This window comes from Myxine glutinosa, chromosome 14 (genome assembly GCF_964187855.1).
Source record: "Myxine glutinosa chromosome 14, kmMyxGlut1.1, whole genome shotgun sequence".
In the NCBI taxonomy this organism is placed as follows: Eukaryota; Metazoa; Chordata; class Myxini; order Myxiniformes; family Myxinidae; genus Myxine; species Myxine glutinosa.
The window spans coordinates 26,039,582-26,056,083 of record NC_136274.1 but is presented as its reverse complement, the minus strand read 5'-3'; the positions used below and the strand labels follow the sequence as shown (position 1 = coordinate 26,056,083).

At 45.2% G+C, this 16,502-nt stretch overlaps 1 protein-coding gene across 2 annotated transcripts in view; it reads right to left on the bottom strand.

Moving 5' to 3' along the window:
- LOC137412299 (stomatin) overlaps positions 1-16,502 on the bottom strand; it is a 47,349-nt gene that overhangs the window by 2,280 nt on the left and 28,567 nt on the right. The window contains exons 2-5 of one of the 2 annotated variants that reach the window (XM_078767927.1): positions 14,774-14,834; positions 2,875-2,978; positions 728-800; positions 93-175 (exon numbers count right to left, since the gene is read on the bottom strand). In XM_078767927.1, the coding sequence (XP_078624053.1) occupies positions 93-175; positions 728-800; positions 2,875-2,978; positions 14,774-14,825 (312 nt within the window). In that variant the 5' untranslated portion in view covers positions 14,826-14,834. Of the gene's footprint in view, positions 1-92; positions 176-727; positions 801-2,874; positions 2,979-3,613; positions 5,356-14,773; positions 14,835-16,502 lie in introns of those variants that run through there. The other variant, XR_010981467.2, reaches the window with a different exon arrangement.

Here is a 16,502-nt window from a genome sequence, read left to right as displayed (position 1 = left end):
GGAAGCACAGGCCTGTAAGGCAGTCGGTGTGAAGGTAAAAGGGACAAGTTTAGAAACGAGAACCGAACACTTGATGGCGAAAGGCACTTTACCTCCTGTGGAGGAATTTGGAACGAGATGGTGCGGAGATCCATTTTGCGCATCGAGTCCGTGCAAGGTAACACAAAAAATATGCCTGAGCAAAAGGAAGAGCAAAGGCACATGGCGGCACAACAAATGAAGTAAGATCGAGGAGGAGGACACAGACAGACAGACACCAAGGTGCAGGTAATGCATGATGGATAAGTGGCAGGTGGAATGCAGAGTGCAGGTAAGTTAAATCACATGGGTGAAGTAGATTATATTGTCTGAATGAATGATCGTTTTAAGGCCATTTTCCCCGCTAGAGCGGGGGTTAGCCTTGCAGGCCCCATGACAATCATGGTTCCCTGTTTTGAGGCAATGTTTTTATGGCCGGATGCCCTTCCTGACGCCAACCCTTGGTCACGCTCTTACGATGCGCAGGGATACGGTGTACCTATTCTAAATCGGGGTACACACCGTGATCATTCATCCCAAGAAGCTGGTACTCAATTTGCCGACCTCGGAAGGATGACAGGCTGAGTGAACCCCCCTGGCGTTAATTCAGCGATCGACCGGGATTCGAACCCAGGATCCTCGGATCCCAAGCCGGCACCCTAACCGCTAAGCCAACACCAGATTATATTGTCTAATGGAGGAAACTCACCAGGACCCTTGGCACGTCCAGAAAGTATGCGCCCCAAGCGGAAAATCACAGCTCTCTCATACTCGTTCACCATCTGTACAATTCGTTTAAGCAAAGTGATATGTAAAGACTTCCAAACAGCCATCAATTTTGTGTCCAAACACAAAAAGACATTTAAAATTTTTTTCTTACATTAAAAACAACAAACCAAAAACTGCTTCAGATTCATGGCTTTGTAGAATAATATTCAGATTTTGAAATAGTCAATAATGACTTGTTGGCAATAATGAATACTATAAATTTGATCGTGACATGAGGATAGCAAGGATATGAAGGAAGAGGCGAGGGTGATTTAAGATGGTGCCAGGAGGCTAGTGACAGAGACAGGCACAGTATTGAAGATGTGAGAAATACATTTCAAGGAGCTGTTGAACCGGGGAGGAAGCAACGCTGAGCTGGAGCTACTGTGTTATGTAGAGGGGAATGAGGAGTTGGTGGAGATCATGGAGGAGGAGGTGTGGATAGTATTGAAGAGGAGGATGAAGGGAAGACCACCAGACATCGATGAGGTGTGTACAGAGATGATAATTGCAGCGGGAGAAGTCGGAGTCAGGTGGACAAAGAGGTTGTTGAATGTATGTATGAGAGATGGGTCAATTCTGGGAGGGTGAAGGACAGGATTAATTGTGCCGAGATGGAAGGGGAAGGGGGACTTTCAAGATCCGGGGAAATACAGAGGCATCACGCTCCTAAGTCATGTCATGAAGGCGATGGAGAAGGTTCTGGACGGCAGGATAAGGAAGAGTGTAGAGAAGGAGATCGGAGAAGAGCAACAGGGGTTTATAAAGGGTAGGGGAATAACAGGTGGGATTTTCGTGCTGAGGAGAGCGCTGGTGGAGAAGAGGTTGGTGGTGCAAGGGGAAATGGCATTGCGATTTTGGACCTGGAAAAAAGCCTACGACTGTCCCGAGAGTAATGGTGTTGAAAACTCTAAAATGGATGGGAGTGCCGGAAATAGAAGTTCGTTTGGTGGAAGAGAGGTACAAGGGAACGAAAGGAAGAGTATTGTTTGGTCCTGGGATGTCGGAGGAGTTCAGTATGAACATCGGTTTGAGCCAGGTAGGCTCTCTCAGCCCACTCCTGTTTATCATGGTGATGGAGCTGGTAAGCAGGATGGTAAACATGAGATATTCTGGGGGAGGATATTGTATGTTGATGATCTAGCTGTTGTGGTGGAGAGTAGGTGAGAGGTGCAGGAAGTATTGAGGGAATGAAAGGAGACATTTGGGAAGCATGGGCTGAAGGTGAGTATGGAAAGGACTGAGGTGATGTGGGTTGGGCAAGAGAAAATAAATGAATATCAGGTTAGAGGAGAAGGAGATCAGACAAGGAAATCGGTTTGAGTATCTGGGTGGAACAGTGACTGCAAATGGTAAGTCTCAGGCTGAGGTGCGGAGGAGGCTTCACGTGGGTGCGAATGCATAGAGGAGGTTGGAGGGATTAATGACAGACAAATATATCAAGGAAATTGAAAGGGAAGGTTCTGATGTCATGTGTAGTGCCGGCCTTCCTTTACGGTCTGGAAACGGTTGCACTGACAGAGACAACAACAGATGCTGCAGGTTTACAAGAACAACTGGGTGAGGAGGAATGCGGGAGTGAGGATGATGGATAGAATGAGGATAGATGAACTGAGGGAGGAGATTGGTGTGCAGATGAGCTTGACAGAGAGATTGCTGAAATGCCGGCTGAGATGGGCTAGATAGTTGGTGCGGATGTGGAAAGGGAGAATGGCAAAGAGAGAGGATAGGTTGAGGAAAAGAGGTAGACCACGGTTGAGATGGGAGGATTGTGTGAAGAGGGATACAAGTAAGGTCGGGGTTATTGGAGAGTGGAGAGAGTCAGCTGAGGACAGAGGGGAGTGGAGGAGTAAGGGCAGAAGCCTGGTATCATCATTGGACCTCACCCATTGTAAAGGGAAGAGGAGGAGAAGAATGAATTTTTGCCAAAATTCCATCTATTCCTGCTCCGTGATGCTCTGGGAGAGAGATTTTTTTAAAATGAATCAGATTTTGCTCGTCCTCGTCTTTAGGAGCCATTTATTCTACCACTCGAATGGTTTTCTCTGGCCAAATCAAGACAGGAAATTACTACGGTTGACCAAATACCTTGATGCAGAACCAGATGGTTAGAGGGAACGTGACCAAAACAAGGAGTCCAGAAATGATGATCAGTGTATAATCACAGGCAGATAACCCACTTCGTTGTTGAGCTGCACAGGAATGGATGGGAGATAGGAAGTCGGGAGGGTTAGGAAAAGATGAAAGCAAAGGTCAGGAAGATGACCGACACCGTTAACATACGGTCATAAGCATCAATCCAGCAAACAATATTTTGGGGACCAGACATCCAACACCAGGCAATGGAATAGCTCAAAACACCTGACAAGATGAAATTGAATCTGAATGCTAAATCAACCAGATGGTATTCATAGAATACTTACCCTGTGCAGTCAACTTGGTGTGAGCCAACTCTTCTGTTTTTGATCCAATATGGCTGCCAGACCATGTGAGCGATGACATCATAGAGAGCTTCGTAAGCAAACCTCTATGGCAATTGCATGTACAGTGAAACCTTGACTTACGAGTTTAATTCGTTCTGTGACCGAGCTCGTAACTCAATTTGCTCGTTTCTCAAATTAAATTTCCCCATTAAAATGAATTGAAATGCTATTAATCCGTTCCAGCCCCCCAAAAACCACACCAATTTTTTTTGTTACGTGTTTTTAAATAAGAAAAATGTACTTTATAAATAACAAATAATGTATAAACAAGCACGACCTCGTATATACTGTACATAATAAAAGAGAATGTAAAGAAATAAACTGATTTTATTAAGTGTATTTACCTTGAAGATCAGCCGAAGATGCTGGCGGAGGTGGAGGAGATAACTTTTGCCTTTTTCGCCACACTTTCCTCGCTTTCACTTGCAGGGCGTTTCAATAAAAACCTGTCCAAGGAGGTTTGTTTCTTCCTCCCTTTCAAAATGTTTCGAAAATGAGTGAGGCAAGTGTCGTTACACAGCGCCAACGCACGACCTATTGCAACTTTTTCAGGGTGTTTCTTTTCAATAAACTCTGAAATTTTCTCCCACATTCCCAACATTTCCTTAATCTCACTTGTAGCGATAACCACCTCCGCCTCTGGCTCCTCCACGTTAATTTCCTGCAAAACCTCCGTATTCTGCTGCTGCTGTAGCTCCTTTAATTCCTCCGTTGTCAGTTCCTCGTTGTGCTTCTCGACGAGGTCGTTAACGTCTTCTTCATTCACTTGCAGGCCCATGGACTTTCCGAGGGACACAATCTCCTCCACCACTAACACTTCAGGTTCGAATCCTTCGAAGTCCCTTTCGGACACAACCTCAGGCCACAGCTTCTTCCATGCAGAGTTTAAGGTCCTCCTTGTAACACCCTGCCAGGCCATGTCGATAATTCTGAGGCAGGTCACGATATTGTAGTGATCCTTCCAGAACTCTCGAAGGGTGAGGTTTGTGCTCTCCGTAACCTCAAAGCAGCGCCGGAACAGGTGCTTGGTGAAGAGCTTTTTGAAATTTGAAATCACCTGCTGGTCCATGGGCTGCAGGATAGGGGTGGCGTTGGCTGGAAGGTAGAGGACCTTAATAAACTTAAATTCTTTAAGGATGTCGTCTTCGAGGTTTGGTGGATGTGCGGGAGCATTGTCAAGGACGAGAAGGGCTTGCAGGGGTAGGTTATTTTCCAAAAGGTACTTCTTGATGGCAGGACCAAAGACCAGGCTTACCCACTCCACAAAGAACTGCCTGGTGACCCACGCCTTTGCGTTTGCTCTCCACATAACTTGCAGTTTTTCTTTAAGTATCTTATGAGACTTAATGGCTCTGGGGTTTTCAGAGTGATATACGAGTAGCGGCTTAATCTTGCAGTCACCACTCGCATTCGCGCACAGTGCAAGGGTTAACCTATCCTTCATGGGTTTGTGGCCTGGCATGCTCTTCTCCTCTGCCGTTATATACGTCCTCCTCGGCATCTTTTTCCAGAAGAGCCCTGTCTCGTCACAGTTGAAGATTTGCTGGGGGATGTATCCTTCGGTTTCTATCAGTTCGGCAAAAGTTATAATAAAATCTTCAGCTGCCTTCACATCCGGGCTTGCTGCCTCACCATGCCTGACGGAGTGAATACCGGTCCTCTTCTTAAAATTATCAAACCATCCCCGACTGGCTTTGAATGACTCTTCCGATGCCTCGTCCGTTGATGTTCCCGCCGTCTGCTGCACCAAATCCCCGTAAATGTCTCGTGCCTTCTCACAGATGATGCTCTCGGTCACGGTATCTCCTGCGAGCTGCTTCTCCGTCAACCACACAAACAACAACTTCTCCATCTCTTCATGGACAGAGGTCCGGAGCTTTGAAATAATCTTAACGCCCTTGGCTGGCGTTATAGCCTTTATAGACTCCTTCTGCTTCAAAATCGTACATATCATAGAAGTACTACGATCGTACTGCCTCGCCAAGTCGAAAACACGCACACCTCGCTCATGTTTTTAGACGATTACGTGTTTTATATCCAAGCACATCATCCTTTTCTTCTTCTCAGCACTGCCCTTGGCACTCAGTTTCTTAGGACCCATGGTTAAAACTAAGAAATTTTCCAAAATAAACAAAATGCGAAAACAAAGCAACAGCGATACGGCAGAGATGCTTGCACGGCAAGATAACCACGTGAACTGAACGCTCGCTGGGCCACCTAGTGGCGGGTGGCGTAAGCTCGCTCGCTCGTAACTCAGATCTCGGCTCGCATCAGAAAGCAAAAAATCGACCGAGCGACGGCTCGGATCTCGGAAAACTCGTACGTTGGTGCACTCGTAAGTCAAGGTTTCACTGTATATGTAAATCCATCCAAAATTTTATGTAAATCCATTCAAAAGTTATTTCATTTCAAATTTTACAAAAAAAAATTTCAAATTTTTCCCCATTCCCTTGGGAACAAAATTTCGTGTTGTCATTTCAAATGTCCCTTCCATGATCCGCCATCTTGCTCACATGATCTTGCTTTGGTCTGGCATGACCGATAAATTATTTTCACCTGGTGATTAAAATTATTTTCACCTGGTGATTAAATTACAATACAGTACTGTACAGAACGGATTTTGAATTCAAAACCGCTCATCATTTATGCCAGCTACACGACTTCTTTTTTCCACCAGCTACACCAGCTTCCGTTTTCCGCCAGCTACACCGACTTCATTTAAGCCAGGTACACCGATTTCAGTACGTACCTGGTCCAGTCGACTGGAAGTCTAGACTGTATAGCCTACAGTAGGTAAGTCCTGCATTCTATCCCAATCTATCCATTCAATAAAATTAATTTGAATTTTAATTCTAAGCCCAAGATCAAACAACCTAGCCTAGCTCGGCCTACAGATGTTTGCGAGGGCTGCGTACTCGATCGACTGACTATTGTCGACGAAGCTCTCACCCTACGCAATGCGTATTCATATTAAATTTATATTCTCCAATATAATTGTTGCATAGATCATGCTCAATAAATTTCAAACTGATCAGAGTCGGATCAAACTCCAAGTCGCAGTACTTGACAATGAGCCATCATCAAAAACACCCCGAAGTGTTTTCTCTCTACGCATGGTTAGACCGAAGACAAGCCCCAAAACACCCCGAAGCCCCAAAACACCTCGAAGTGTTTTCTCACTCTACGCATGGTTAGACCGAAGACAAGCCCCAAAACACCCCGAAGACCCAAAACACCCCGAAGACCCAAAATACCCCGAAGACCCAAAACACCCCGAAGACCCAAAACACCCCGATGACCAAAAAGACCCCGAAGACCCAAAACACCCTGAAGACTCAAAAGACCCCGAAGACCCAAAAAGACCCCGAAGACCAAAAATACCCTGAAGACCCAAAAAGCCCCTGAAGACCCGCAGACCCAAAATATCCAAAAGCCTCTGAAGACATCAAAGACCCTGAAGACCCAAAAACACCTCAAAGACCCAAAATACCCTTAAGGGCCCAGAGGATCCAAAAGACTGAAGACCCAAAACACCATGAAGACGCAAAAGACACCGAAATGGTCAAATATGCCGATCCCTCTGAAACGACGTGTGGTGAGGCACGCGGAGCGTGCCGAGTCAGGCTAGTAATTATAAATAAAACAAGTCAGGAGATGACGATGGGTCACCAGCGAATGGTATTCAATGACAAAGGACGGACAATCAAGTCGATCGTCACGATCGTCGCAATCAGACGATTGATGCATCAAATCGGGACCATAATCAGTTATGAGGTTAGTTAGCTACACAATACCGAAAATTTGGTTCGATTCCGACAACTTTGAAAATTTGACCTTTGTGACCTTCAAAGGTCAAAGATTCTGAAATTTGTTGGAAAACTTGTATTTCATGATGTATGTGATAATATAAGATCATGTACGACATTTCACCCGATCAGGAAGCGAACAATGTAATAAAACATTCAAAAATCGAATTTTCTAAATTTCGTGACCTTGTGACCTTGACCTTGGGGCGAAAATGAAAAATCGAGCTCCGTGGGGCTAGACACATGACATTGGCCTAACCAAATACCGAAACCCCTGTCAGATTCCACCAACTCCCTCGGAGAAGATGTAGCTTGAACTCGATTACCCCCGAAAAAGACATCTTTTTCGGGCATGGCTCCGCCCACAATGGGCGCAATACGCCCACTCTCGGCAGGACACAACTAGATCATGATATCAACCTCCCACCCAAGTTTCATCAAGAGCGAATGATATCATCGGGTAGTTATGCTGCGGACAGACAGACACACAGACAGACACACACCCATGATGAATATAATGGTCACTCTGTTTGATAACTCGTGAACCAATAACTTGTGTGCTGTATACAATCTGCACGAGTCTTTACCGTGGACCGACCACAACTCACAACGGTTTGCACGAAAAATGGTTATATGGATTTAGAAAAGTGAGTCTTGCAAGGTCCGAAAATCTGGTCCTCACCCACCAGACAGGTTTGTGGATTCTTGGTTTTCCTTCACCGCACCCCTCCTACCTAATCTTCCCCCATCAGACCAAGGAATTTTTTCCTCGTTACCTGGTTACCCCTTCTCCACAATCCAAGCTGAATTCTCACCTCCATTTTTTCACTCTTGTCTGTGTAATCGACTCCGTGTCTATTTTGTCATGCCTCACCCACCAGTCTTTCACGAGTGCTGCTCATTGCCACCATGTACAGACACACCTCCCATACCCACCCCTTCTCAGACTGTCCTCTCTTCCTGCCTTCCACCCTCCCCATCCCTTCCTGCCTTCCACCTCCCCCAGCCATCCCTTCCTGCCTTCCACCTCCCCCCATCCCTTCCTGTCTTCAACCCTCCTCCATCCTCCCCCTCACCCTTCCCATACTCACCCCTTCTCAGACTGTCCTCTCTTCCTGCCTTCCACCCTCCCCATCCCTTCCTGCCTTCCACCTCCCCCAGCCATCCCTTCCTGTCTTCAACCCTCCCCATCCCTTCCTGCCTTCCACCTCCCCCATCCCTTCCTGTCTTCAACCCTCCTCCATCCTCCCCCTCACCCTCACCCTTCCCATACTCACCCCTTCTCAGACTGTCCTCTCTTCCTGCCTTCCACCCTCCCCATCCCTTCCTGCCTTCCACCTCCCCCAGCCATCCCTTCCTGCCTTCCACCTCCCCCATCCCTTCCTGTCTTCAACCCTCCTCCATCCTCCCCCTCCCCCTTCACCATCTCTCCTCCCTCAATGCCACTCACATGTGATGTCTTTGTCTCAATTTGATCCTCTGTCAATCTGTGAAGCTGCTGTCTTCTGCACTTTATCTCCATGAGCCTAGGTTTCTGTATCAATTTTTTTTAGTAAATAAGTTACGTCAAAAAATCTGTTTAAATTTTCTGTAATAATAAAATTAACTCTGGGATAGCTTGGAACTAGGAATGAGGATGCAAGAAGAATGAAACCAGAAGGCCACCAGCATGTGCCATTGGCGATGAACGATAAGATGTGAAAAACAAAAACCGAATGCAGGACGTTTGACCTGCCTTTTCAGGAAGTGGCTGAGTAAAACTACATTTTAACCTTGAGAATAGCAGGCCGTAAAAGAGGTAACACACTTCCTTCTTGGGGGGACGATGCCTCACCTGACTTCTCATGATGGGGATAGGGGTGGGAGGGGAAGGATAAGGAATGAGATTTTAAAATGACCTCAGCAATTAAACTTTGGATCATAAAAGCAAACTGCTCTCTCTCATGCACAGATTTATCCCATCTCGTCTTCTGTTGTCATACCCTTCCTCCCATCCATGGTACACTGAATCTTGTGGTGAGGCTATTGCCCAGAAACAACTTGCTTTCGTCTCCTGGAAAGCAAATCCAACGGAAGGAAATCTCATTTCCTTTCACAAAGCCTGAAACAAGTGTGTGTCCACCCTCAGGAGAGCCAGGAAACAATATCTCTCCGTTCTCAGGACTGAACTCTCTTATCTGTCTCCCTCTTCCAAATCCAGGTGGCGTCTGGTCAAATCTGTTTCTGGTGTTTGTCCCCCCTCCATCCCCTCCCTCACCTCAAATGGCCACACGGCTGACTCCGCACGTGAAAAAGCAGAATGCCTCAACTCTGTGTTTGCCTCTAAATCTTGTGTCCCAAACCCATCCCTCTCTGTACCCCCCGTACCCAGTCGTACCCAGCTGCTCCTGGACTCTGTGTCCTTTCCTCCTGACAAGGTGGAAAAGTTTCTGTGAACCCTCGACTCGGATTCTGCAACTGGACCTGACGGCATCAGCCCACGGGACCTAAAATCCTGTTCTTCCGCTCTTTCACTCCCTCTCTCTGTTCTCTTCACCCTCTCTTTTGCTCAAGGTCATCTTCCATCTGATTGGAAATCTGCCAACATCACCGCTTTGCACAAAAAAGGTGCAAAAACAGATCCCAGCAACTACAGACCAATCAGCCTTCTCCCAATTATCAGCAAAGTCATGGAATCCATCATTGCTTCAGATATGAAATCTTTCCTCTTCTCCAATGGCTTGATCTCTGATCATCAATTTGGTTTCAGACCTGGACACTCTACTCTGGACATGCAGCTTCTGCTTTCTCAACAATGGATGGAGGCCCTCAATGCCAAACAGGAAATTAGAGCAGTCTCCCTTGACATATCACGTGCCTTCGATACGGTCTGGCACCCCGCTCTGCTCACCAAACTCTCCTCTTTTGGTATCCATGGAAATCTCCACGCATGGCTGGCGGACTTCCTCTCTAGTCGTAGTCAACGTGTGGCCCTGAATGGGTTTCTCTCATCTCCTCTTCCTGTTCAGGCTGGAGTTCCACAAGGCAGTGTTCTGGGCCCTGTGCTTTTTCTGGTCTTCATCAATGATCTCTCTGACTCTTGAAAATCCTCTGTATCTCTTTGCTGATGACTCTACTCTCTGTCGCTCCATTCTTCATCCCTCAGATCGGCAGTCTGCAGCCTCCTCACTCTCTGCAGACCTGGACAAAATCACAGACTGGGCAAACAAGTGGAACATGTCTTTCAATCCTGACAAATCTCACACTCTTACGATGTCTCTCCGAAAAGACCGACTGGACAACCCTCCCATCCACTTTCTGAATAATCCTCTCCAAGAAGTTCTGTCACTCAAGCTTTTGGGTCTCACTATCTGCCATGATCTTTCCTGGGAAAACCACATTTCAAATCTGGCCTCCAAAGCCAGTCGCCGACTGGGCATCCTCCGTCGTGCGAAGTCCTTCCTTGGCACACCTGAGCTCCTCACCACATACAAGGCTTTCATCCGCAGCTCAATGGAATACTGCTCTCCCCTCTGGGCTGGTGCTCCTGCCTCACACCTAGCTCGTCTTCACGCTGTTGAAACCAAAGCGTTCAGAATCATTGGAATCTCCCGCGATGAAGCTAACTCCAAGGGCCTCTCACTCACTCACCGCAGGCAGGTTAGGTTGGTGGTCTTTCCGCCTTCTACCGACTCCTCTCTGGCCTTGCCCCCCCAGCTGTCTCTGGGCTCTGTCCCGCAAATATTCCTACAGGTCGCACAAGATCTGCCTGCAACCCTCTTATGGTAAAACTGCCAAAATCAAGACTCTCTGCTCACCTTCACTCCTCTTTTCTCCCGCCTCTGGAACAAACTCCCTCACTCTCTTCAATCCCACTCCACCCTCCAGGTCTTTAAAACAGCTGTTCACCACCATCTCTTATCTTCCCCCATCCAAAACCTTGATCTTTTCTACCCCCGCTAATTTCACCCCAATTCCACTTTTTTGAAATACCAACTTCTGTCCTGGAAGTCCTTGGTGTCCTTGTGTTTTATACTTCTCCCTCCCCACCCCCCCCCCCTTCCCACGCCTCCTCCCCCCAAGCCCCCTCCCTTCCACACATCTCCCTGCTCTCAAATATTGTGTTTGTGTGCTTCCCCTTCTCTCCCCATCTTGTTTTCCGCTCCCTCTTTTTATATATTTTGTTTTTCTGGTTGATTTGTTTGTGAAGTAAATGTTAGCTCTTTCACGAGCCTCGATTCAGTATACAAAAAAACAAAAAACAAACAAAAAAAAACAACACAATTTGCCATAAATATTTTTCATTTTCAATCCCCACTTTGATCAACAACTCAAAGTACAATGGTTAATGATTTTCCAAGTTCCATCTCGATGGTCTACTGTGGTTCCGAGTTAATTTTTACTATCAAGTCGGATCCCTTCAATACATTACCAATGTTCGAGCATTTTCAAATGATCCCCAACATTGCATAACTGCACCCAACACTGTTTAGGGCACAGGTGAGCCAACTTTGCTTGGAGTGATGACATGACCCTGAAGGTGCACTGTGCGTGAACTGCAATGCTCGTCAGCCCCCTCTAAAAACAAATGACAAGCATTGAGAATGTAACCTGGGCATCTGGGTTTCTTCCTCACGGAGCTGCACGGAAATGCCAGGAAATGTTAGAGAATGCAAGATTATGGAATAAAGCAAGCATTGGGATTGAAAAAATAAAATGGTTTAATCGCTCCAAACTAACCATCGGGTCCATGTCAGGCAATGACCCACGGGTTCGTACGAGGAAAAGCAGACTGGTGCACAATATGTGAGTCCGGTATGGTCTCATGTACCTGCCAGCACAATTTTCCCTGCATCTCCTCCACGAGTCTTAGATTATGTGAAAATAAAGGGATATCTAAAAATTAGAACGGCATTTGATGGAGCGCATACCTCTGCCAGGCGGAACAGTTTATGTTTTGCAGTTCACCGGTAGGCCAGATCTGGATGCAGACGTGAACCAAAATCGAATTAGCTTGTTCTCGTCACCTAGCTTTGTCATAACTGGTCCACAACTTATTTAAATATCGTGCTACATATTGTTTTTGGCTTCTCCTCCCAATAGTGAAGAATCAATTAAATGAGAACGGCACTCTGACGTCGACCGATATACCTCCGCCCACATTATTACATCATACATACTTCAACCACGTTTGATTTGAATACCTTCAGCTGTTCTCAAGTATCAGATTTTTACCTGACATCACCTCTGATGCTGAAATATAATCAGTTCATATTTTCATCACAATGTATACATGTACCAAGTTTGGTCAAAATCACATCACTGGTTCACAAGTTAGTGCAGTAACAGAATTTTTACTAAACAGGACCTCAGTCCTTTGACCTCTTAACCCCATAATGTAATCCATTTATCTTTCACATCATGATACATAGTAGTACCAAGTTTGATTTAAAACTCTTCAGCTGTTCTAAAGTCATCATATTTTTACTAAACGCGACCTCTGACCTTTTGATGCCATAATCCAATCAGTTCATCTTTGCAACATATATACTCACACCAAGTTTGCTTTAAAATTCCCTTCACAGGTTAACAGGTTCGCCCAGTAACATAATTTCTATTTAACATGACCTCTGACCTCTTGACCCTAAAATCGAAACCGTTCATCTTTGTCTCATAATATATAATTATACCAAGTTTGGTGAAAATCCCACAACTGGTCCACAAGTTAGCTTGGCAACAGTCTTTTTACCCAATGGGACGTCTGACATTTGACCTTATGACCCCAAAATATAATCAGTTTTTCTTTACATCATTATACATACCTCTACCAAATTTGACTTAGATCCTTTCAGCTGTTGTCAAGTTACAAACCGATTACAGACTCTGATGTTTGATCTCGATCCCAAATCAAATCAGCTCATCTTTGCATCATAATACACAATTATATCACGTTTGGTGAAAATCCGATGACTAGTTCATAAGTTATCATGGCAACAGGAATTTTACCTCACATGACCTCTGACCATTGACCTCGTGACCCCAAATTTAACCAGTTCCTCTTTACATCATTACACATACAGTGCCTTCAGAAAGCATTCACACTCCTTGGCAGCACGCCTGGAGTTTGCAAAAAGGTACAGGAAAGACGCAGAGCATGAAGCAAAAAAATCTGTGGTCTGATGTGACGAACACTGAACACTTTGGCCTGAATTCAAAGTGCTACATCTGGCAGAAACCGATCAAGAAAGCTCATCACCGATCTAACACCATCCCTACCATGAAGCATGATGGTGGCAACATCATGCTAAGGAAATGCTTTTCAGTGGCAGCGACTGGGATGCTTGTATGGATTGAGGGAACATCGAGGGAAATAGAGCCAAATACAGGCAAATCCTTGAGGAGAACCTGCTTCAGAGTGCAAAGGACCTTTGCGGCTAAGATTTACACTCCAACAGGATGATGACCCCAAACTAACAGCCAAAGCAATGCTGGAATGGCTTCAGAACAAGAACGCGAAGGTCCTCGAGTGGCCCAGCCAAAGCCCAGACTTGAATCCCATTGGGAATCTGTGGATAGACTTGGAGATTGCTGGTCACCGCCGATCCCCATCCAACTTGACAGAGCTTGAGCAAATCTGCAAGGAAGAATGGGAGAAACTCCACAAATCTTGATGTGCAAAGCTGATACAGACATGCCCAAGAAGACTCGAAGCTGTACTCGCTGCCAAAGACATTTCTAGGAAGTACTGACTCAGGGGGTTGAATACCTATGTAAACAAGATATTTCTGTATATAATTTTAAATTAATTTGTAAGAAAATATCTAAAAATAATTTCATTTTGGAGAAGGTGGATCAGACTCGGCAATGGTTGCTAGAGTGAGATGTGCATGGAAGAAGTTTCGGGAACTGAGTGGCGTGCTGATGAGGAGAGTGTCGTTGAAGCTGAAGGGAAAGGTGTATGCTGCATGTGTGAGAAGCGTTATGATTTATGGGAGCGAGACATCGGTAATGAATGTGGAGCAGCAACGATGGCTGGAAAGGGTGGGGATATACAAATGTTGTGGTTGTGTGCTTCCCCTTCTCTCCCCATCTTGTCTTCCGCTCCCTCTTTTTGTATATTTTGTTTGTTTGGTTGATTTGTTTGTGAAATAAATGTTAGCTCTTTCAGGAGCCTCGATTCAGTATACAAAAAAAATGCGAATGGTTCGGTGGATGTGCGGAGTATCGTTGAGAGAGAGGAAGACAAATGATGACTTGCGAAAGATGATGGGAATAGAGCCTGTGATTGATGCTGTGAAGAGGAACAGGTTGAGATGGTTTGGTCATGTGTTGAGGAAGGATGAAAGTGACTGGTTGAGAAGAGTGATGGAAATGAATGTAGAAGGAAGCAGAGGACGGGGAAGACCGAGAAAGACTTGGCTAAAGATGGTGGAAGAAGAAATGCGGGCAAGGGGGTTAACAAGGAGAGGTGCAGAAAATAGGGCAAAATGGAGAAGATCGTCATGGGCCCCGCAAGGCTAACTAACCCCCGCTCTAGCAGGGAAAATGGCCTTAAAATGCATGTTGTTGTCGATTGCCAAGAGGCTGGTTAAAAACAAAACACTCAAATCAAAATAATCACAGAGCCTAAACTTGCTAAAGGAGCCAGACAGGCAGGCAGGCTTAGGAAAGTAAACAAATCGATAGATATATAGATAGACAAAGAAAGAAAGGTCTTACTGTTCACATTATCCGAAGTCCTCATGGATTCCTCCCTCATTGCGTCTCTCATAGTGGGTTCCTGGAAGAGACCAAAGATGGAAAACAATGTTTATTTCAAACCCAAGCATTATTTCTATACACTAGTCACAATAAGTTGGGGATATTGTGGGAGTGAGTTTATGTTTTTTATAGGGGTTAGGGTATTGAAATCAAGAATGCTGTGTTCTTTCACACTCAATAATAACCATAGAATTAGGACCAACAACTTTTTTCAACATAATTAATACACAAAATCAACAACACCGAAGAACCTGCCAATATCCCTAACTTATTGTGAGTAGTGTATCTTACTGAAGACCATGCCAGTGAAAGTTAAACAGTTTTCCGTTTGGGCCAAGTTTAAATCAAATCCGCCATTTGGGGAGGCAAACATTTTGTGGACAATGCATTTGGGACTCGGAGACAATACAGCAAGACTCCATCTTCTTCTTCGGGGTCACAATTGTTCCCACATTCTTCTGGAATAGGCCTGACATTTGAATAAAGATAGGGCAGGAATTTGTAAACTTGCCATGGTGCCGGCGACATGACCTAATGAAGAGTTAAAATAAATAACAAGAGTAGGTAAAAGTTAAAAATACACAAGTAAGAAGCTTCGGCCCCAAGGTGGATTCAATGCCGCAGGTGCAGCCTGATGACTCGGATTGCAATGGATGGTTTACCTTTGCCATCCCAGCAGGTAATCAGGTCACCCACTCTGCAGGAATCACCAGGAATCAAACATGTACCGTGTTTGTGTTATCAATGACCATCCGTGCTCTGTTTATGGGATCAGCAGGTGGTAAAATGCGGAAGGAGGTGGGACGAACACCACAAGTGTTTGTTTCTTTGATACACCACAAAAAAGCACTTGGGGCGGAACAAACTGGGAGGAATCGATGGCAACCAAATTATGTAACCATGACGACTGTGAGCCAGAACACAGCGCTATGACGTCACGAGCAATGTCTGAGGGCAGGAACTTTCCACAACGATGATCAAGGTGAGATATTTGTGGGGTTACCTTTAACCTGTCTTTAGCGAATGGAAACGGTTTCCAGCCTGAAATTAACTTATAAAAACCTCAAACTATTTAAATTTAATTAACGATGAAGATTGCAAGTATTGCGACAAACACACGTACCTCAACAGTACCTACACTACAGTGATAAACACACGTACCTCAACAGTACCTTTACTACAGTGACAAACACACGTACCTCAACAGTACCTATACTACAGTGATAAACACACGTACCTCAACAGTACCTATACTACAGTGACAAACACACGTACCTCAACAGTACCTACACTACAGTGATAAACACACGTACCTCAACAGTACCTATACTACAGTGACAAACACACGTACCTCAACAGTACCTATACTACAGTGATAAACACACGTACCTCAACAGTACCTACACTACAGTGATAAACACACGTACCTCAACAGTACCTATACTACAGTGACAAACACACGTACCTCAACAGTACTTATACTACAGTGATAAACACACGGACCTCAACAGTACCTACACTACAGTGATAAACACACGTACCTCAACAGTACCTACACTACAGTGATAAACACACGTACCTCAACAGTACTTATACTACAGTGATAAACACACGTACCGCAACAGTACCTACACTACAGTGATAAACACACGTACCTCAACAGTACTTATACGACAGTGATAAACAC